The sequence below is a fragment of the Geotrypetes seraphini genome, chromosome 8 (genome assembly GCF_902459505.1).
Source record: "Geotrypetes seraphini chromosome 8, aGeoSer1.1, whole genome shotgun sequence".
NCBI lineage: Eukaryota > Metazoa > Chordata > Amphibia > Gymnophiona > Dermophiidae > Geotrypetes > Geotrypetes seraphini.
The window spans coordinates 14,434,192-14,457,127 of NC_047091.1; the positions used below are offsets into that span (position 1 = coordinate 14,434,192).

The 22,936-nt window shown below is 43.7% G+C and overlaps 1 protein-coding gene across 8 annotated transcripts in view; it reads right to left on the minus strand.

Annotated features, from left to right (window-relative positions):
• The window catches only part of SCMH1 (Scm polycomb group protein homolog 1), a 119,582-nt gene that overhangs the window by 24,492 nt on the left and 72,154 nt on the right, over window positions 1-22,936 (minus strand). For all 8 annotated transcript variants that reach the window (XM_033954853.1, XM_033954854.1, XM_033954856.1 and 5 more), the window contains exons 8-9: window positions 13,442-13,680; window positions 12,900-13,026 (exon numbers count right to left, since the gene is read on the minus strand). In XM_033954853.1, coding sequence (XP_033810744.1) covers window positions 12,900-13,026; window positions 13,442-13,680 — 366 coding nt within the window. The remainder of the gene's footprint in view (window positions 1-12,899; window positions 13,027-13,441; window positions 13,681-22,936) is intronic.

Sequence of the window (22,936 nt, forward strand, 5' to 3'; positions counted from 1 at the left end):
AAGGCCCCCAATTCCTCTCCTCCTTGCCCCCTCCTCCAATTTCAACACTCACCAAATGCCCTCCCATTCAGCATCTCTCCCTTCCTCCTCCTCCTTCCTTACCTCTCTTTCTCCTCCTTATCTAGGTCCACCACATGCCATCCCATCCAGCATCTCTCCCTTCATTTAAAAATCAGCTGCTTCAAGGACCCCCGTGATGTTCTTCCCTTCTCCCTGTTCTGAAGCCTCCCCCATCTTTTAAAATGCAAAAGGATTCCCACCGCAGCAGCGATTTTATAGCACTGCTGCAGTCCCGCCCAAGCAAACAGGAAGTTTTGTCTGAGGGGGTGGACTGCAGCAGGGAAACAGTGCCAAAGAATCCACAAACAACATTAGAGAATCACTGCCACACCAGCGACTCCTTTGCATTTTCAAAGGTGAGGGGGGAGGGGACTTCAGAACAGTGTGGGATGAAGGTAAGGACATCCCAGCCCACAGACACCCCCTGAAGCTGTGGGACCCAGCGCAGCTGACCTGTTTGCTCCCCTTTAATACCGACCCTGCCCTTAAGAATCTTTGATCACCTTGACTCCAGTAAGCTGGCAATAGAGAAGAGCAATAAGGGGTAACCATATGGAACCAAAGACCAATTAATGTTAATAAACCATTGTAAATAATGCTAAGAAAACCAGAAATCTCTGTATGGCATGGAATGACTATAAGAAAGCCTTTGATAGCATTCTATGTTCCCAGATTGTGAAATGCCTTGAAATGTACAAAATAAACACTGGATTGGTTCTCTGACTTCCTACAAAACAGAGAATACATCGTTAAAAAGAATGAAGAGATCTCCAAACCCTGGAAGGCCTTCTGTGGGGTACCTCAAGGCTCTCCACTTTCCCCCATTCTGTTTAATCTTTTCATGAGTTCCCTTGGGAACATCAAATTCAATGATGAAAGCATAATGTCCTACGCAGATGAAATTTTGCTCCTCATCCCCACAACCAACAACCAGTCAGATGTCACCAACAAAGTCTCAACCAATATTGTTGCCCAATTTTGGATTCTTTCAATCAACAAGCTAAAACTAAACCAAACCAAAACCAAATTCTTATACTTTCACACAGCCCAACAGACAGCACCAACAAGCATCACTCTCCGATCAGGCCACACCCTCACTGTCGATAAAACATCTAAAATCCTAGGCTGCGTTCTTGATTCCAAGCTAACCATGGAAGCTCAAATCTCTAACATCCAGAAAAAGTCCCTCTTCACCATGAGGCAGCTAAGGCTCATCAGACCATACTTTCATCAGCATCACTTTGCTCTGATTGTACAGTCGATGATCCTACCACAGCTGGACTACTGTAACGCTGCCTACATGGGAATCAACACCGCACTGATTCATAAAATGCAACTCATACAAAACACAGCTGTAAGACTAATTTTCAACCTGAAAAAATATGACTCGATATCAGCCTTCAAACAACTACACTGGATATCCATTCCATCGCAAATAAAATTTTAAAACTTCATGCATCATATACCAAATAATACACTGAAACTCAGCAGCTCCACTCATCCAACTCTTCTCAAAGGCATGGTCTACCTCCCACAGAACCCTTAACATGATCCTACTAAACCTTCCTTCAACAAAAAATCTCCAATACAAACAAATTTTTCACTCCATGCTTACCTTCCTAGGGGTGAAAACCTGGAATGACCTCACTAAAACGATCAGAACGGAACCCAACTATACCACATTTCGGAAAAAAACTGAAAACCTACCTCTTTGACACTTGAATTCTGTTCTTCCCCTGCCCAAATGTTCCCCCCATGTCTCCTCCCCTTCTCTCCCTGCCTCTCTCCGTTCCCTCTTACTTCTCTTTGTAAGTCGCCTTGAGCCTGCTTAGGTATGTGCGACACAGAAATAGAAGATTAGATTACATCAGGTTCACCATGAAAATGTAGCAAACCACAACATCTGACGTATGAAAATGGGACAATTTGTCACTCCTATCATCATGATCCAGCAAGGAATATTTCAAGGAATCCTCTCCTTGTCATGACTCTTGGTCTGTGTGGCTTTAATCCACCGAGTACTCTTATTAACAACTTGGGATCCCTATTTCTGTGTTGATCCTAAAGAAGGTAACGATCCAGAGGTAATATCACATTTACTGCTTGTAGGTGACTTGAAGTTCTAAAATTTCAAAGACCACAAATTAGCAGACATCAGGATGATTTTTGGCCTAGAAAAATGTGCTAGGATACTTTCCTTAGAAGAAATTGAACAACATTGAAAGCCTCTTTCTGACTGATAACTGTGACATAAAGAAACTTAAACAAAGTGCTATATAAAAAATGCCTAGGAGTAGGAGCTACAATCCAGCACAAATCACTAAGAAAACAAAAAACATTATAGGAGATTAAAACTGATATTATCGTCATGGAATAAGATATGGCATTAATCAGCTGTCAACTCCCACACTTCAAAACAGCTTTGGAACTTTAGATTTGCCTCTTAAAAACTTTGAAACCCAGAAAAATCTTCCATGGTTATGAAGTCATTTATAAGAATCACTGTATGCTAAGATGGTATATTCTTCAAGCCAAAGGAGGTATAGATCCAAATATGCAAAAAGTATTGAAGTAAAATCCAAAACAATCTCCATCGTAAACTTTGCAAAAGTATTCCAACAAGCAGAAGAAACAAAAAGTATCCAAAAGTGAACCCAGGAAAGGAAACAACTACCGTATTTTCACGCAGATAACGCGCACCCGTGTAAAACGCGCACACGGGTATAGCGCGCAGAAACCACGATTTTATGTACAAAAACTTTTGTATACCGCGCTCACGGGTATACCGCGCATGCAGCCCGACTGTCCTTTCGCCCGCCCCAACTCTCCTCTGGCCACCCCAACTCTCCTTTCGCCCTCCCCGACTCTCCGTGCGCTGTCCTGACTCTCCGTTCACCCACCCTGACTTTCCGTGCACTGCCCCGCCTCTCCGTGCGCTGTCCCGACTCTCCTTTCGCCCGCCCTGCCCTGCTCCCAGCTCTGTAAGCATGCGCAATGGTCTGAGCATGCTTGCCGCTTAGTTTTCACCAAGGCTGTTTTTCTGGTGGTGTGCTTTTCACCACGTGGCTGTGGCCCCCCTCTATCTGGCCTTGTAATTTGCCCAGTGAATAGGCCCTGGAGCCTTAGGTCCCACCTGGGGGCGCGGCCTGAGGCACATGGTCAGGTTGGGCCCATGTGCCTCAGGCCGCGCCCCCAGGTGGGACCTAAGGCTCCAGGGCCTATTCTGATTGGCCCACGCGCCTTAGGCCCCACCAGTAGGCGGAGCTTTGGGACGGATGGGCCAATCCGGCCTCATTCCGTCGTTGGCTGCCTGCCGGACAGGCGGGTTTGGCTCCCGTCTGTCCGGCCAACTACCAAAGGTACGGGGAAGGGGGGTGGGGGTGTCGTGGGGGTCGGCCAGGGGGGTCGAGGGTCGGCTGGGGGGGGCGGTCAGAGGTTCTTGGGGGGGGGCGGTCGTTGGAGGGAGGGGGGTTTGCGTCGAGGGCAGGAGGGCCTGGGATCCCTCCTGCCCGTAATGTAGTGCGGGGTGGGGGTAGGGGGTCGCCGTGGCCAGGAGGGTTTGGGCTCCCTCCTGGCCCGATATTGTCGGGGAGTTGGGGAGTCGGCCGGGCAAGAGGGCTTGGGCTCCCTCTTGCTCCGATCGTGGATGCGGGTGCGGGTGGGAGCGCGTGCGAGCGGTCGTTCGGGGTGGGGGTGCGAGCGGTCCTGCTGGGGGGGGTGAATCGGGCGTCGGGCGGGGTGGGAACTATGTAAAAAAAATTTTGTATACCGCGCTCACGCGTATAACGCGCGAGGGGTATGCGCGGTAGGTAAAAACGCGTATAACGCACGCGTTATATGCGTGAAAATACGGTACATTTATAAAACAAGATAAAAAAAGCTCTTTAAAGAACTAGATCAGCAAACAAGGAAAAATAAATTGCAAATGCACAAATACTCACTGTTTCAAAGTGCTATCAGTGATCAGTGACTTGGTGAGATGGGGTCAGATGTCTGTGAATGGATTACCGTTGGCCTGGATGACTGTTCTCTATGACTGTGGTTGCTTTTGTGTCTTAATTACGAAGTTCCTTTCCACTATCTGATATTTTTTAGTACTGTAAACCACTTTGACCTGCATGACAGTTACAGGTGGTCTAGAAAATGTGAATAAAGATAAAGAAAGAAGAAATACAGTAGGAAATACAGAGCGTTAATCCAGGAACTATAAATCAATCAAACGCAGACACATGGCTTATTACGGAAAGTTGAGATAATTCCGATAGCTATAGCACAGGATAGTATATTACAGACTAGATGGTTCATCGCGAGCATAGGAAAAACTAGGAAAACTGACATGTAGATTTTGTAAGAAAGCAATATGAAGAAGAGATGTAGATCCACATCAGCCAAACCACAAGACAGCAGATCCCCTCCCCTTATGGAAATTGAACAGGATACGATCACTTTGGACATTTCAATTTTAACTGATAAAAAGTTTGGTGCAAGAAAACTGGACATTGTAATAAAGGTGAAAATCAGAAGAACGGAGGAGATTTAGCTTAGTGGTTATAACTAGGGAAGCCTCTGATCCTCCTCGTGATCTTGGGCAAATTATGTAACCCTCCATTGTTCAAGTACAAATTTAGATTGTAGGCTCTCTAGGGACAAGGAAAATATCTACTGTACATCAGAATGTAATCCACCTTGAACTACTACTAAAAAAGGTGTACGCTAAATGCAAATAATACGTGATTATTTTGTGAACAGAGTGGAGAAGGAGATGGTCTTCAAGTATCAAATAATGTAATCAGATCATATGAAAATGTTGGAAAAAGATGCACAGGCATGATTAAAAGGAATTTTCAGGTACATCTTGATAAGTTGCCTATATATGTTACACACAAACTCCAGAAGAAGCTCTCTTTGGCACAATTCAATTACTATGGCAAGCATTCATAGTAAATTGGAGACTCTGCACTCATACTCCATATACCCTGGCTTAGGAATGGAAGTTCATTAGCATATACAAAAGTAACTTATTTGGAGATACTGCTGCTAAGGGAAATATGGAAATGAAGAGACGATGATCAACTGGGATATTTCCAATTCAACTGATAAAACGCTCAATGCAAGAAAACTGAACATTGTGGTAACGAAAAAATACACGAGAACAGCAGTGATAATAGAGATGTTGGTGCCAAGTGATTATACTGTGCATCAAGTGGAGAAAGAGAAGATATACATGTACCAAATAATATAGTCAGAGACCAAGAAAATGTGGCAAAAAATACAGAATATCTCCCATCAGTTACTGTCTTCATTAAAAGAAATGTTTAAGCACACCTTGATAATTTGCTTTCATATTTTATATCCAATGAACTCCAGAAGGAAGGTCTCTCTAGCACAATACAAATATTATTGCAAGTGTTAGAATTTGCTGCTAAGTCACATCCTTCTTCCTCTTTCCCCCATCCACTCTCCTGACCTTCCAGCTCCCACTATCTCTTCTTCCTTTGCCCAAACAACTTATGATGAACCTGCATATCCCTCCCCAACCTGTCCAGTCCCACCCTCTAGACCAGGGATCTCAAAGTCCCTCCTTGAGGACTGCAATCCAGTTGGGTTTTCAGGATTTCCCCAATGAATATGCATGAGATCTATGTGCATGCACTGCTTTCAGTGCATATTCATTGGGGAAATCCTGAAAACATGACTGGATTGCGGCCCTCAAGGAGGGACTTTGAGATCCCTGCTCTAGACCCTCCTTCAACTCCTGCCACTGTGGCATAGTGGTTAGAGCTACAGCCTCAGCACCCTAAAGTTGTGGGTTCAAACCCTACACTGCTCCTTGTGACCCTGGGCAAGTCACTTAATTCTCCACTGCCACAGGTACATTAGATAGATTGTGAGCCCACCAAGATAGAGAAAATGACTGAAGTACCTGTATGCAACTGTTTTATGTGTGGTTGTAAAGCTTCACAAAGGCGGTAAACAAGTCTCTTCCCTGCTCCCCTTTCTCTGACATCATTGTGTAGGGTCATGAAATGGTTAACTGTTGTTTACAATTGAAGAAGAAACTGCATAACTTCTATTCTCAGCCAATCCCACTACATGCCCCTCTGACCGAAAAATTGCAGACCTTACAAAATACTGCAGCCATATTATTATGTAGAGTGCATAAGTATGGAAAAATAACTCCATTACTAAAAATGTATTTAAAAAATGTACTTTCTTATACTGGTTTAGAAAAGTTTATTCCAGATAATCTTTATTACTTGCCTAGTGGCATTAAAAAGATATCAGAAGAAGGGGGAGAAGACCAACTAGTGTCACCTGATAGTTTAAACATTTCCCAATTTCTTGAGTCATCAAAAGATTATATAGCCAAGAGAGCAACATTATTAGTCACTTTTATGATTGAAATAGAGAAACAAGATATAATTAAATTGTATTTCTTGAACAAAAAATGCCCTGTTTTGTGGTCAACAGATAAACATCTTCCCAGATGTCTCCAGACAAACACAATACAGGAGGAAGCAATTTCTGCAACTCAAGGCTAGAACCTTGGGTGTGGGTTCATCATTCTTTCTTAAGTTCCCCTGTAAATGCTTGGTGACTTTTCAGAATACTAAATATATATTTTTAGACCCAGTTCATTTAGAAAATTTTCTTTCAGACAAACCTAAATTGGATATATTACCTGTTACTAGTGCAGAAGCTGAGAAGGAATGAAATATGAAGATTATCATTGCCTGATGTTACAGTTTATGAGAATATTGATGTTTAGTTCTTTACTTTTTTGGAATATAAAATCGGCGACAAGATTAGTCAACCCTCAATAATGTGGACTTGTTAATGTTTATATTTTAATTTGAATTATTTTCTTTATATTTTGTATATTTGCTTGAGTTTGTTATGAAGTAACAATTAATAAAATTTATAAAAAAAAAATAAAAATAACTCCATTACTACAGGATCTTCATTGGTTATCTATAAAAGTATGATATATTTTTCAATAAGGTAGCAGAAGTGAGCTAAGTATAGTACAATGAAGCCATTGTGACATCACTGATAGGCATTGGTGGAATGAGGTATTGCGATGTCACAATACCAGCTCTGGTTATCAGACCTGGCTACCCGTGACACACCGAATCACCTACAAAATCATCCTTTTGTCATTCAAAATAAAATCTTCTCACCTGCCGCTATATCTTCACAAACTTCTCATTCCTTTGTGTTCTACTCGAACTTTGAGATCTTCAAATCAAAACCTCTTATTGATTCCGTCTATAAAAGAGTTTTATTACACACGCAAAATAAATTTTGCAGTAACTGCTCCGACATTATGGAACTCCCTCCCACAACCACTTCGAGACGAACAACACCTTGACAAATTTAAGAAAAACTTTAAAACTTTTTTATTCCGTGATGCATTCTCTTCCATTTAATCTCTCTCTTCTTAATTTTCTTCTATCTAACTTTTTTCTTCCACAAACATTCAATAAATTTTTTCCCCATCCAACATGTTTTTTCCCAACCCCTCTTTCTCCTTTTTCTATCTACAATGTAACTTTACCCATCCATTTCCTCTCTCCTCACTGTCAAGTCCGTCTTGTTATTGTTTTTAATGTTCACTATATATTATTTAAATTACTTAACATTTTTTCAATTGTTTCTATTCTTATCTGTCATTTTTAAATCTAATGTAAACCGTCCAGATATTTGCTTGATGGTCGGTATATTAAAATCTAATAAACTTGAAACTTGAAACTCTTCACACTATTAATTTTCTATACCTTTCTCCCAGGGGAGCTCAGAACAGTTTACATGAATTTATTCAGGTACTCAAGCATTTTTCCCTTTCTGTCCCGGTGGGCTCACAATGTATCAAATGTACCTGAGGCAATGGGGAGATTAAGTGACTTGCCCAGGGTCACGAGGAACAATCTCTTCTCTCAATAGCCACTCTCCCACCCTTCACCTCTTCCCCATAACAAACACAAGATCGGGCTTAAAAATGTAACTTCAAGAACTTGATCTAACTCTTACTTTAAACTGCATAGATTCTTTGCAGAGAATTGCAGTATATAAGACACCATATTGTATTGTATTGTAATTTATAAGATATTAAATGGCCAAACACATATTTGCCCAAATGATATATTTCCTGACAGATGGTAAGACTTGCCCCTTTAGAAATAGATTAATATTATATTTTTGGACTCCAAAGGGATTAATGTAACTGTTTCTTACCTTTCTGTGGTTACAGTCAAAGTGGTTTACATATTGTATACACACACTTATTTTGTGCCTGGGGCAATGAAGGGTTAAGAGTCACAAAGAGATGCAGTAGGAATCGAGTCCAGTTTCCCAGGCTACTGCCCTAACCAATAGGCTGATAGGGAATGGAATCCATGACCAACAAAGCTGAGGATTCTACAGAATCAAAAGTCATTCTGAAAACAGTTAAAAACCTATTCTTTTAGACAATATATTGAACAAGATTATATGTACGAGGGGTGTTCAATATTTTATCTACCTCAGTATGAAAGAAAAGAGTTTAAAAAAAAATTTTGGTTTATTTTTTAATACAGACCCTGATAGCTCCATACACTTCATCTACTTTTCCTGCAATGATTTTAACCCCATTGAAAAGAATCTTCTGTTTGACTTTCAAACCAGGATGTCTCAGCTTCCTTGACATCTTCATCACTTGAAAACCGCTGTCCACAGAGAGATTTCTTCAAAACTCAGAACAGGAAATAATCCGAAGGAGCCAGGTCAGGACTTTAGAGTGGGTGGTTCAGTTGCTGAAACCCACATTCTCAGATGGCAGCCTCTGATTGTCATGAGTTTTCCTAGTCTTTATTCCTCATTGACTCCCGCAAAGTATCATTGTGTTGGTGTAACTCTTCCTGGTTATGGTTGTCTTGTGTGACATGAACTCCAGAAGCAAAAGTTCTTCATCATCCCAGAAGACAGTTGCCATGACTGCCTGCAGATTTTAATATCTTGAACTTTTTTGGGGTGGGGGGATGACTTGTGCTTCCATTGCATTGACTCCATTTAGGACTTAGGAATTAGAGAATTTGTCCCTGTCCCCGTGGTTAACTGTGGGAAACCATCCCCAAGTCATTCTTCAAAGAGAGAGGGAAGAATCAGAGTATGGATGGACACAACCACTGACCCTCAAGCCTTGCATTGAAAAATGCTGGTGTAGAAAGACTGAGGTTGAGTAGACACTAAAGAATGACACAGGATGGTTTCCTGCGGTTATCTGTGGGGACGGTGACAAATTCTGTCACCGTGTCATTCAGGATCTCTATGATAGACCCGTCTCATCTCCAGTCACCAAACAATGAAAATAATTCTCTTGGTCTTCATGGAGCATCTCCAAGTTCTCTACACTGGAACCTTGTGACCTCCTGACATGGCATCAGCATTCTTGGAACCCATCTTACGCTAACCTCAGACATGCTCAACTTTTTATGAATTATTTTCCAAACCGCACCTGGTGAGATGCCCATTTCCTCAGCTATTCAGGCTATTGGCTTGTCTGTCTGACAAAATTAAATCCTTGCACATTTCTGTAGAAGTTGCATCCACAGGCTGTCCAGTGTGAGGGTCATCTTCAATGAACTCTCTACCTCACTTAAAACTGCTTGCTCAAAAATTTTACTTTGTAGGATGATGGGGCACTCATCATAAACTGCAGTCATGTATTCATGGATCTCCTTTGAATTTTTCCCTTTTTTTGAGAGAAATTTTTATCACTGAATGATGCTCCAAATCTAGCAGTTTCTAACTTGATTCGCACGAAGACTCTCCTAACATCTCTTGGAATGTTAGACTCACACTGAGCTGCAACTGTGCATGAGTAACCTTGAGACAAGTCACAACATGCACAGACTTGTTACAACACGCTTGTTACTTTCTTTCATACATTATTGAACAAATTTTTTAAAAAAAGAATCAACATGGGCCATGTTTTGACGTGTCACCTACATCAAGAGTCCAAACACAATCTCTCAAGGGACAAAGTAAAACATAGTTCCACCAAATTGTTTTAAAACAGTTATAATAATATCAAGGCAGTCTAGCAGTACTTGCAACAGCAGCAAAGCAGTCTGGCAGCACTTCTTCTCATGGCATGGATAGGCAGATTAGATAGAAAAATGAAGGCAAGTGAAGACCATATGGTCTATGTTTTTCTATGAGATTACAAAATACCAAAACCACAGCAGAGACAAGTACAGAGGGAAAGTACAGTTACTTACCATATCAGTTGCCATTTGGAGACAGCAGGCAGATATTCTCACATATGGATGATGTCATCCACAGAGCCCGGCACAGACAGCATGAAAAGTGAACTGTCACTTTAAATTTTAAGAAACTTCATAACTGCCCGCACTGCGCTTGCGCGAGTGCCATCCCGCCTGACGCCAGCTCGCGGTACCTCAGTTCTGTAAGCAAGCTAAGAAACCAACCAGGGGAGGTGAGTGGTCCAATGCAATTTACAAATGTAAAAACAGGGTTTTTGGTAAAAGACACACATACTTTTAAGACTATAACAATACAAGAAACAGGAGGAGAATGGGTTGAACTACAATATTTTAAGGGAAAAGAGAACATATAGGGTTAGAACAGTAGGATAGGGAATAATTACCCACTTAATTTTCATTTAGAGGAGATGATCTTCTTCGGGGGAAGTGCTGCACCAACAGACTCAGGCTCAGAAAAGGAAAAACCACACTGAGTCAGACTTCGAATTAGAAAAAACTTCTGGGAAAAAATATGTAGAAGTCATCTTGTGATTTTTTTGGTACCAGTTTGATGAAGAGGCAGAAGAAGATCGATGAACTTCCTGATGACTCTTTAAAAGAGGAGGTTGACGAAAGGAGGAATTCCAATGTCTTGGTTTAGAACGCCTCACAGAAGAGGACTTACGGCCCAAAGTAGCAGATTAAAGTCTTGAAGGAGAGCATTGTTGAGAAGAAGTAGAATTTCGATGCGAGGAACCATGCCTGGAGGAAGAACGACATTGAGAGATAGAACTATGATGCCTCATAAAAAAATCCCCAAGTATTTTGATGCTTGAATGGATCTGTGGTCTCAGTACCTTGATGCTCACAGTGGTATGTTCAGGTTGGTCTGGTACCAAGGGAGTTTATTGTAGGAGATGCATGCAGTGCGACTTAAAAATAATGGCAATCTCCCCAAGAATTCATCGAGTTTCTCCTGGAAAGAGTGCACCATTACCGATGGCTCAACAGCTGGTACCACTGGTGCAGCAGGTTGTCTCGGCATGGGTGCCTTAACAGAGGACACACCCCGAATAGGAGAAATGGCCTGTAGATCAGCAGAACAATGATGACGTCTTTTTGCCTGCATCAAGAAACTCAATGCTGTCGAGGCCTGTGACTGTTGCTGAGTGACATGCACCAGTACTGAAGGCTCATCAGCCAGTACTATCTGTGCAGCAGGTTGTCTTGGAAAGGGTGACCTCGATGAGGATGCACACATAGGAGAGACAAAATACAGATCCTTAGATCGATGATGTCCATATCTAGTCTGCATCAAGAAACTCGATGTTGTAAAGACCTGCAACGCTTGTTGGGAAGGCTTTGAAGTCAATTCTGTTCACCAAGCACTTTGGAAATTAACAACTTCTACCTCTCCTGTTTTAGTTTTTACTCATCTAGTTCTTTTGTATTTTTCCTTTTCTTAATGTTAACCGAGTCAAGCTCCAAATTGGATGATGACCCAGTTTATAAAACTAAGTTTTAGTTTAGTATGTCTCGGTAACTGGCTTCCCCAATGCTAGAAGATTTCCCAATGTTGATGCTGATGTCAATGGAGGAGGAGTTTTCAATAGTGACGGCTGCAGTTTTTCCGAGCCGAGCCGAACAGCTTCTCCTGTTAAAATACGACAGGCTTTAATGGAGTGCTTTTGCAAAGTGGAACACTTAACAAAAGACTCAATTCAGTGGTCAGGACCCAAACACTGAAGACACCAATTATAGGGGTCAGTTATCAAAATAGGCTTCTGGCACCTACAGCACTTTTTAAACCCCGTAGCAGGTTTCGACATGGGAAAAATCTCGTTGGCAAGATTAAACTCAATGGTGAACAAAAATCCCATCAAGGGAAAGAACCTCAAGGTTCTAGAAAAAGAAAATAAATATTTTTACTATCTTTTTTTTTTTTTTTAGAAAGAACTTAGTAAAATAAAACAGCAAAACTAGCAATAGAAAAAATGCAAAATGGGAAGGCAATGCTGACTGAATGGAGTCCAATCAAGAGACTTCTTCGCTCCACAGAAAACAAAGAGCTGAGGTAACGAAGCCGGAATAAGGCGGGAAGGCATTCGCGCATGCACGGTGTGGGCAGTTGTGAAGTTTCTAAAAAACTTAAGTGACAGTTCACTTTTCATACTGTTCGTACCAGGCTCCGTGGATGACGTCACCCATATGTGAGAATATGCTACCTGCTTGTCCTAGGATAAATAAGTAAATGTAATTAGGCATGAAGCTTATTCAAGCACAGAAGATAATGGCTGTATTATCTTGTTTTGTCACAAGACAGAGCTGAGAGAATACATATGTGGAAAATACATCAAACATTAACAGAGAAGAATGGCATGATACTTAAGTCTTCTGTAGCTGAAATTTGTTATAAATGAAAAAGATATAAAAAAATACAGAATTCCAAACCCAAAATGAATGGAAGAGAATGGCAGATTTCAAAAATACCTTGTTCCTCCAATAGCCAATCCCTGGAGTAATTCCTGGGAGCCTTCAATGATATGCTGAGGATATGCTCTGCCATAAAACCCTCATATCTATGGGAACCTTTACCTGTGGGGGCCTGCATTGCTGCACTGGGGATTGTTGCCGCATCCTGTGGCACAGTACTGGTGTCGGGTTCAGGTGTGCTGGTGGTTGGTGAAGTGGGTACAACATTCAGCAACACTCGAGGTTTTCGCTGCAGAGGAGGATTGCAAACTGTTACCCAAGTGAAAAAGTGTTTCATAGGAATAACATCCAGAATGAGCTGTGCGTAGAGAACAGAACTGGTGAAAATATCCAATCCAGATCTTAAGTGCAAATACCATTAACTAATATATTAATTCCAGGGGATCGTTACTTCAGAATGCAAGCACCTTCTCCATGTCTTCACAAATTCATTCTGTGAAGCCTGCATCTTCCATCATTGATAGCTATCCATCCCTAAATCTACGCAATTAATAACTACCCAGAAAATCCCAAATTCCCCTTGTAAAAGCATTTAATTAGAAATAAGTCTATGATTGTTCCATTAGCCAACCACACTGCTCTTTCCTTACCCAGTGTTCTTCAATCTAATCTCCAATTTTCTCTGTCACAAGTCTCTTACCAACCTTACTGCCAGGTTTGGGGCCCCTCTTCTTTGGGAATTTCAATGGCTCCACTGCTTTAGATGCTACAGCTGTGGTGGTGATCACATGATGCAGAAGAGCCTTAGGCATCCGGCCTCGTTTTTTGCCTGGCTTGCGCCCCCGTTGCCCAGGTATGTGTCCCAGGAGAGTCTTGGTACTACCATTCATGCTGAACTTCTCTGAACTTATATCAGGAGGAAAGGGGCTCTTTGGAATCACAACTGGAACACACACAAAAATTAAGACAAAGATATTTAATTAATACACAAATTGAAATATGGAAACTGCTGAATGTCTGCAAGACATGATCCATCACAAACTATATGAATATATTCAACCATTATCATGAATGATATTATAATACTCAACATCTACATGATCAAAATCCTTTTAGATATTGTACATATTATCAAGGAACCATCTGCAATGACAATTACAAACACAAACCGTTATTAATTTATTAGGGATTTTTAATGAATCAGAAGTTACTGTAGGTTATTTTATCCTATACCCACTTGTAGATACAAAACTATATAAATTCTGGTTTGGTAGATAGTCTTTAAGAACCACAGAAACATGACTTATGAGCAGTTAACAGCTATAAAAGCCTTGATTGTTCTACCCAGCAGAGAATGGCATGGGGATAAATTTTTCCCCGTTCCCACGGGAACTCATTTTCCTGTCCTGGCAAGTTCTTTGCCTGCCCCTGCCCCATTTCTACAAGCTCTGTTCTCATCTGCACAAGCCTCAAACACTTTAAAATCATAAGTGTTCGAGGCTTGTGCGGTTAAGGCAGAGCTTACAGGAATAGAACAGGGACAGCTACTGCCTGCTTATCCTTACAGAATCTGTTTTACAGTTTGGGGATCTTGCGAGGTACTTGTGATATGGATTAGTCACTGTTGGAATCCAGATACTAGGCTTCACGAACTTTTGGACTGTCTCAGTATGGCCACTCTTATGTGAGCCAATGTTAAAGAGATGATACCCCTTCAGTCACCTCTTGATTATCTTCTATTAAATGTTAATCTTCAGGCCCTCAGAAATGCCCCCACATGTTCAACAACATTTCATAACACCTGGCTTTATGCATTCAATCTTCACCGGGTCACTTATAACCATAATTTTCTTAACTTAGATTAAATAGAATGCGTTTAAACTTTCTGCTTACAAATTTGTATAATATACCAACTGTATTAATACTTAACTTAGGTGGTAAATGGTAAGGGATAATTAAGTACGCCGACATGTTTCACCCTTAGGGGACATATTATGCAAAGAGCCCAATGATCTTTATTAACAAGTTCCATGCACAAACACAGCCACTCATAGTAACATGGGACCCAATAACAATGAAGGACTTAAAATATAAACAAACATTTTATTTAAGCATCCCAACACCCCATATCTCCCAAATATCCCTCCCCTTCCAGTTCTCCCTTCCCCATTTCAGAAAAAGATCACAAACACCACTTCAGACTACTGGTCAGTTTTTGAACTCTCTCATCCAAGAAAAAATTCTAGGCTTTTTTATGATGATGTTTTGTTTTTCTTTTTAAGAAATTCTATATTTGGTCTCTTCCATGTTCACAACACAATCAATTTTCCTCAGTCACTAACCATCACCTTTCTGACTACTAGCATTAGCTTATTTGGCAGGTCAGTCTTCACATATCTAATTCAAGGAAATGCATTAAAACGCCATAATTTCTTGATCACTGGGGATTGAGAGCCTGGTAATATCATGAATACATTTTTAATTCTCAACCAAAAATCACATAGATTAGAATACATCACAAACTATATAAAACAATATGCCTTTCATACTGCAGTTCTCTCCCACTAACCACCCCCCCCCCCAACATTTTACAATTGGATAATAATAGATTTCATCCTAATTAGAGTTATATATCTCATAGTGAGAATTTTATACTGTTGACCCTCTATACTAGATAAATGGAGATGTTCCATACACCAGCAGTTCTCAAACTGTGACTGACGTACACAAGAGCCGTAGATTATTCTTATATTAGACATCTTTTACAACCTTAAGAAATTAAAAAGTATATAAAAATAGAAATACTACAACTGAATCTTCAGGTTATTCATTAGTTACTGTTTTGATGTTTATAGCTAGTAAAACAGTTTGTCTCTGTTATCGTGTGAATGTAAGCACCATAGGGGAAAAACTATGCATATGACTAATGCACATGTCTAGTGGCTTTGCGCATAGCTAGTGACCTCTATTTGAATGTAAGTAATCAATGGATTGTTGGAGCAAACTCAGTTGTTATACTCGTATTTATCGAACTTTACTGGTATAATAATACTACTAATGTAAATATTTTACTCATATACAGTGGTACCTCGGTTTACGAGTGCACCGGTTTGCGAATGTTTTGCAAGACGAACAAAACATTCGCAAAATCGGTGCCTCGGAAACCGAGCTTGCCTCGATTTGCGAGTGGCGTCCCCCGCGATCCGGCCCCCTCCCCCCAGATCTGAAATCCCCCAGACCCACCCGAACACGCTGCTTACCCCCATCTGGCCACCGGCACCGGCACCAACATACAGGACATGCCGGTGCCCGAAGATCTGCGTCCTCTTCTTTGCTGGGCCTTGAGCATCTGCGCATGCTCAAGGCCTGCGAGTTCACACTGTCTCCGAGATTCTCGGAGATCTCAAGGCCCAGCAAAGAAGAGGACGCAGGTCTTCGGACATCAGCATCGGGGTAAATCTACCACCCCTCAACCTCAAATTATGTCCTCTGGTTTTACCATTTTCCTTTCTCTGGAAAAGATTTTGTTCTACGTTAATACCCTTCAAGTATTTGAACGTCTGAATCATATCTCCCCTGTCTCTCCTTTCCTCTAGGATATACATATTCAGGGCTTCCAGTCTCTCCTCATATGTCTTCTGGCGCAAGCCTCCTATCATTTTCGTCGCCCTCCTCTGGACCGCCTCAAGTCTTCTTACATCCTTCGCCAGATACGGTCTCCAAAACTGAACACAATACTCCAAATGGGGCCTTACCAATGACCTGTACAGGGGCATCAACACCTTCTTCCTTCTACTGACTATGCCTCTCTTTATACAGCCCAGCATCCTTCTGGCAACAGCCACTGCCTTGTCACACTGTTTTTTCGCCTTTAGATCTTCAGACACTATCACCCCAAGGTCCCTCTCCCCGTCCGTGCATATCAGCTTCTCTCCTCCCAGCATATATGGTTCCTTCCTATTATTAATCCCCAAATGCATTACTCTGCATTTCTTTGCATTGAATTTTAGTTGCCAGGCATTAGACCATTCCTCTAACTTTTGCAGATCCTTTTTCATATTTTCCACTCCCTCTTTGGTGTCTACTCTGTTACAAATCTTGGTATCATCTGCAAAAAGGCACACTTTTCCTTCTAACCCTCCAGCAATGTCACTCACAAACATATTGAACAGGATTGGCCCCAGCACCGAACCCTGAGGGACTCCACTACAGTGCACTTTCCAAGTTGCCTTGAAAAAATAAGGTTTCTTAGAGAATGCCAAAGAACCCCTCCAAATCTGCAAAGAGGTGCAATTCATTATATTGGAAATTTTTGTACAGGAACTAGGAATGACTGAAGCAATCGACCAAGCTGACCCAGATAGTATCAACTAGCTATGAAACCGCAACCAAAAATTATTTGGTCAATGTATATAATTGTTGCTGTTTATCTAATTTTACTGCATACAATTTGCTCTGTGAGTTTGTTCATTTTGTTATGATGTTGATGCATCAACCATATATTGCTTAATTTTGTACATAACATTGGAGTTTTTTTGCAAGAAATGAAATGAAATACTGTACATCTTTAATAAATCTACTTCTACTGCCGTTATATGCTCTAGTTACAGAAAAGAATCTGCCCCATTTCAGATGTTCTGCTGAAGCAGGTGCTACATCTCATGCAGGGAAGATTGTGGATATCTTACCGTCACTTACAAAGCACTTGAAAAAAAAAAAAAAAAAGCCTCTAACAACATTCATTTTATAAAAATGAGACCCAGAGACCACCTACATGATGTGGCTATGACTTACCACTCATATCTATTCAACTGGAGAATCCCACGTCACATTCAGTGTATATACAAGTTTCATCTTTGGAGTACCTTCCCCTCAACTTAAGTTATTAGGCCAAATCTTCTGAATGTGTGCTCATGCCTGTTCCTATAGGAATCACCTTGAGCTCCAATGTCCCCTGTAGGTCTTTTTCTAGTCAGAGTTGCTTCAGTATTCAATAGAGGATGCAGAAGAAAATAGAAGGTCGTTCATGATGATTCCCAGAGAGTTACTGTGAACCACGATGTAGACTGTCTCTGGGAACTATTCTCTGATACTAACAGTTTATAAATTAACAAAGGATTCCTGAAACACATCCAATATAGCCGCCTCCCTGGAGTCAGGGACATTCCTGCAAGTTCACACAGGCTCATCTAGGAAAGCTCTTTTAGAAACAAGAGTGCTGTTGTCAAAGAACACCTGTGTTGTGAGCCAGCACTAGAGTCTATTTTCTCAGAGACAGAAAGGGAGGGAGAGCAAAGCACTTAGCAGAAGGAGAGTACTAAAGATGCAATGTAACTTCTGACATCTGTGTCAGAGGGAAGGCTTCCGTCAGCGGGCTGCATGCACGAGCCGCCAATCACGGCTTTGCGAAGGCCAGTGGACCGCATGAGTGAGTGCTGCTTTCAAGATGGCACTGTTGGAGGCAAGAGCAAGTGAGCATAGCTCCTGCTTCTCAGTAAGAGATGGCTCAGGTGAGTGCAAGGTGCTTTGGGTACAGGTCAGGAGGTGCCACTAGACACCACAGAATTTTTTTTTGAAGTTGGGAAGAAAAGGTAGAGGTTGGATTAGGGAGGACCAGTAAAGGCAAGGGGGAAAGAAGGGTACTGCTAAACGGGAAAACTTTCTTTTAATAATTGGTGATGGGGCAGACTGTGCTGGTGCAGAAAGCTAAATCAAGGCACAAAAGATTCTCAAGGTAAACACATGTGAAAAGCCACTAGTTTCTTCTCTGCAGTGCCACAGAATACTTAGGGCTAGATTCACTAAGCTCACCGTTTGCGAGCCTTTTCCGAACCTGACCCGATTCAATAACCTTCTACTCAATCCCATCCGCACCTGAACCGATCCACAAATGCAAATGAGGGGAAACGGCATGCATAAGTAGGAAGGCAGCGAGTCACTAAACAGAAGATGGAACACTGATTGGGCTTGCCAATCTAAATTTTAGCTACTGCTGAGGACCAGTCGCTCACGTCCTTGCCGACTGTCCTGTTCTTTGCCGCCCTGAAATCCCAGCCCTGCAATCCTAGTATCAAAAAGTAAAAACAACAAAATAAAACATCTCCCTTATGCAAAAAGCGCCTGTTCTCTGCCACCATGCCAGCCTGTGGTTTTAACCCGTGGTTTTAAAGCAGGGCTGCACTATTATGGCATGTTCTTTTCCCCTGCAAAGCGTGTTCTGTTCCAATGATTCTCGTGGGGCCAGCGAGTGCAGCCACCCCTCCCCCTTTCATTTTGACCTCAAGCTTATGCGGAGAGCATGCATTGATCACATCTCCAGGCAAAGAGGATGGTCTGCGCATGCATCTGGATTGCTCTGCAGTGATCCGTGGGGTCGGTAAGGGGCATGCGTCTGATCGCTTCATTTGCATGAGGACTCTGTAGTGAATTGGTTGCCCAAGACTCAGCCACGGATTGCCCACGGATTGCAAAGATCGGTGAGCTTCAGTGAATCTAGCCCAGGGGTCTCTCAAAGTCCCTCCTTGAGGGCCGCAATCCAGTTGGGTTTTCAGGATTTCACCAATGAATATGCATGAGATCTGTGTGCAGGCACTGCTTTCAATGCATATTCATTGGGGGAAATCCTGAAAACCCGACTGGATTGCGGCCCTCAAGGAGGGACTTTGAGATCCTCCTATATGGCCTCATATGCATTGTTCAGTGCATACAATCCACTGTAACCAAGCGGTTAGACTTACAGTAGAGCACAGTTACTTATCGTAACAGGTGTTATCCAGGGACAGCAGGCAGATATTCTCTACATGTGGGTGACATCATCCACGGAGCTCCGACATGGACAGCTTTTCAAGCAAATTTAATTGAAGATTTCAAGTTTGCTGGTGCTGCACCATGCATGTGTGTGCCTTCCTGCTCCACTAGAAGGCGAATCCCCTCCTCATGGTCTTCAGTTCAGATAGCTAGCAAAGAAGCCAACCCCGGGGAGGTTGCGAGAATATCTGCCTGTTGTCCCTGGATAACACCTGTTATGGTAAGTAACTGTGCTTTATCCCAGGACAAGCAGGCAGCATATTCTCTACATGTGGGTGAACTCCAAGCTAACCAAAAAAGGGACAGAGGGAAGTTGGCAATTTAGGAAAACAGATTACGCAAAACCGACTGGCCAAACCGGCCGTCGCTCCTGGACAAAGTATCCAGACAGTAGTGAGAGGTGAAGGTATGAACCGAAGACCAAGTGGCAACCTTGCAGATCTCAATGGGCGTGGACCTGAGGAAAGCGACAGAAGCCGCCATCGCTCGGACTTTATGTCCCGTGACCCGACCATGCAAAGAGAGACCAGCTTGAGCGTAGCAGAAGGAAATACAAACAGCCAACCAGTTGGACAAGGTGCGCTTGGAAACAGGACGGCCCAACTTATTAGGATCAAAAGACAAGAACAACTGAGGAACCTTCCGATAAGGCTGGGTGCGTTGGAGATAGAACGCCAACGCCCTCTTACAGTCAAGAGTATGAAGCGCCACCTCCCCAGGATGAGAGTGGGGCTTCGGAAAAAACACCAGAAGAACTGATTAAGACTGATTAAGGTGAAAATCTGACACCACCTTAGGCAAGAACTTGGGATGAGTGCGCAGGACCACCTTGTCATGGTGAAAAACAGTAAAAGGTGGGTCCGCGATCAAAGTCTGCAGCTTACTGACCCTGCGAGCAGACGTGAGGGCAAGCAGGAAGATCACCTTCCAAGTAAGGAACTTCAGATGAGCTTTGTCCATGGGCTCAAAAAGGAGGTTTCATCAATTGAGCGAGGACCACATTGAGATCCCAAACCACAGGGGGAGGCTTGAGAGGAGGATGGACATGCAAGAGACCCCTCATGAAACGATAAACCAAGGGGTGGACAGACAGCGACTTTCCATCAAGCTGCCGATGGAAGGCGGCAATCGCACTAAGATGGACACGAACAGAATTGGTCTTGAGGCCAGACCGAGACAAATGAAGCAAATAATCCAAAACCGAAGACAAAGAAGCAGACAAAGGTTCTACCTGATTTGATGCACACCACGTGGCGAATCTAGTCCACTTCTGGGCGTAACACTGTCTAGTATAAGCCTTCCGGGAGGCTTCCAGAACATCCCGCACCGACCGGGACAACCCCAGGGAAGGTGTCAAGGGAAAAGGAACCAAGCCGTCAGATGAAGAGACTGCAGATTGGGATGCAACAGCGAACCCCGACTCTGAGACAGCAGAGAAGGAAACACAGGCAGAAGCAGAGGATCCCTGACACTGAGTTGAAGAAGTAGGGAGAACCAGGGCTGCCAAGGCCACCGAGGGGCTATCAGAATCATGGTGGCGCGGGCAGACTTCAGATGGACAAGAGTCCTCAGAATTAACGGGAAGGGAGGAAACGCATACAGGAACCTGCCCGTCCAATCCAAAAGGAATGCATCGGCCTCGAGACAGTCTGGGGAGAACACCCTGGAACAGAACAGAGGCAACTTGTGATTGAGGGGTGAGGCAAAGAGATCTACCTGCGGAGTCCCCCACCGTAGAAACACTTGGCGCAGAGTCTGGGAAAGGAGCGACCATTCGTGCGGCTGCAGAAGGCAGCTTAACTTGTCCGCCAGACAGTTGTGCTCGCCCTGGATATACACCGCTCGAAGAAAGATGTTGTGGTGGAACGCCCAATTCCAAAGGCGAAGAGCTTCCTTGCAAAGAGACAGGAAACCTGTACCCCCCTGTTTGTTCATGTAATACATCGCCACCTGGTTATCTGTGCAGACCAGGACCACCCGATCCTGAAGCACATATCGGAAGGCCACCAAGGCATTGTAAATGGCCCAAAGCTCCAACAAGTTGATGTGACAACGGCGGTCCGCACTCGACCAAAGGCCCTACATGTACAGCCCGTCGAGATGCGCCCCCCAAGCATATGCCGAGGAGACCGTCGTGAGGACCTTGTGATGCAGAGGAGCGAGAAAGAGCAAACCTCTGGAAAGATTGGACAAGGTGGTCCACCAACGGAGCGAGTGTCTCAAGGAGGGAGTCACCGTAATGCGATGAGAAACGGGATCCTGATCCTGCTGCCACTGAGAGGCCAGAGTCCACTGAGGGACCCTCAAATGCAGTCTCACGAACGGTGTGACATGCACGTTGGAGGCCATGTGACCCAAGAGGACCATCATCTGCTTGGCTGAGACCGAAGTCTGCAGGGACACCTGCCAGCTCAGCCGCATGAGCGCGGCCTGCCGAGGGGGAGGCAGGAATGACCGGAGGCGAACTGTGTCCAGCACCGCCCCGATAAACTGAAGGGACTGAGAGGGGCACAACTGAGATTTGGGGAAGTTTACCTCGAACTCCAGACTCTGAAGGAACGTAATAGTCCGACGGGTCGCTGAAATAACCCCCTCCCTCGACGGGGCTTTGATCAGCCAGTCGTCGAGGTACGGGAAGACCTGGAGTCCCCGCGACCGCAGGGCCACAGCCATAACCACAAGACACTTCGTGAAGACTCTTGGGGATGAAGCCAGCCCAAACGGGAGGGCCTTGTACTGAAGATGCAGGTCCCCCACCTGAAAGTGCAGGAACCGGCGACAGGCCGGATGAACTGGCACTGAGTGTAGGCCTCCTTCAGATCGAGGGAATACATCCAGTCGCCCTCGTCCAGCAACAGATACAAAACAGGAAGCGAGAGCATCCGGAACTTTTCCCGAACCAGGAACTTGTTCAACTTCCGGAGGTCCAGGATAGGACGGAGGTCCCTGGTCTTTTTGGGGACCAGGAAGTACCGGGAGTAAAACCCACGCCCCCTCTGGGAGGGGGGAACCTCCTCCACAGCCCGAAGAAGAGCTCGAGCCTCCAGGAGGAGTAAGGGAAGCTGCGCTCGATTCGAAAGAGACCCGCCGGGAGGATTGTCCGGAGGCAACTCCCAGAAGTTCAGCGAATACCCCTTTCCGACAATGGAGAGGACCCATGCATCCAATGTGATGCGAGTCCAGGCCAGATAGAAAGCCCATAGACGGCCCCCGAAAGGAAGAGGGGCGATGTCCGAAGCGGAGGGGGCCCGCCCCCATCCGCTCAGTCAAAAAGATGGCGTGGGCTTAGACACAGCAGGGGTCTGAGGCTTAGGAGGAGCCCGTTGCTGCCGCTGGCGTCGAGGAGGCGGACGAGAGAAGGCAGGTGTAGACTTCTGCGGGTACCACCGCGG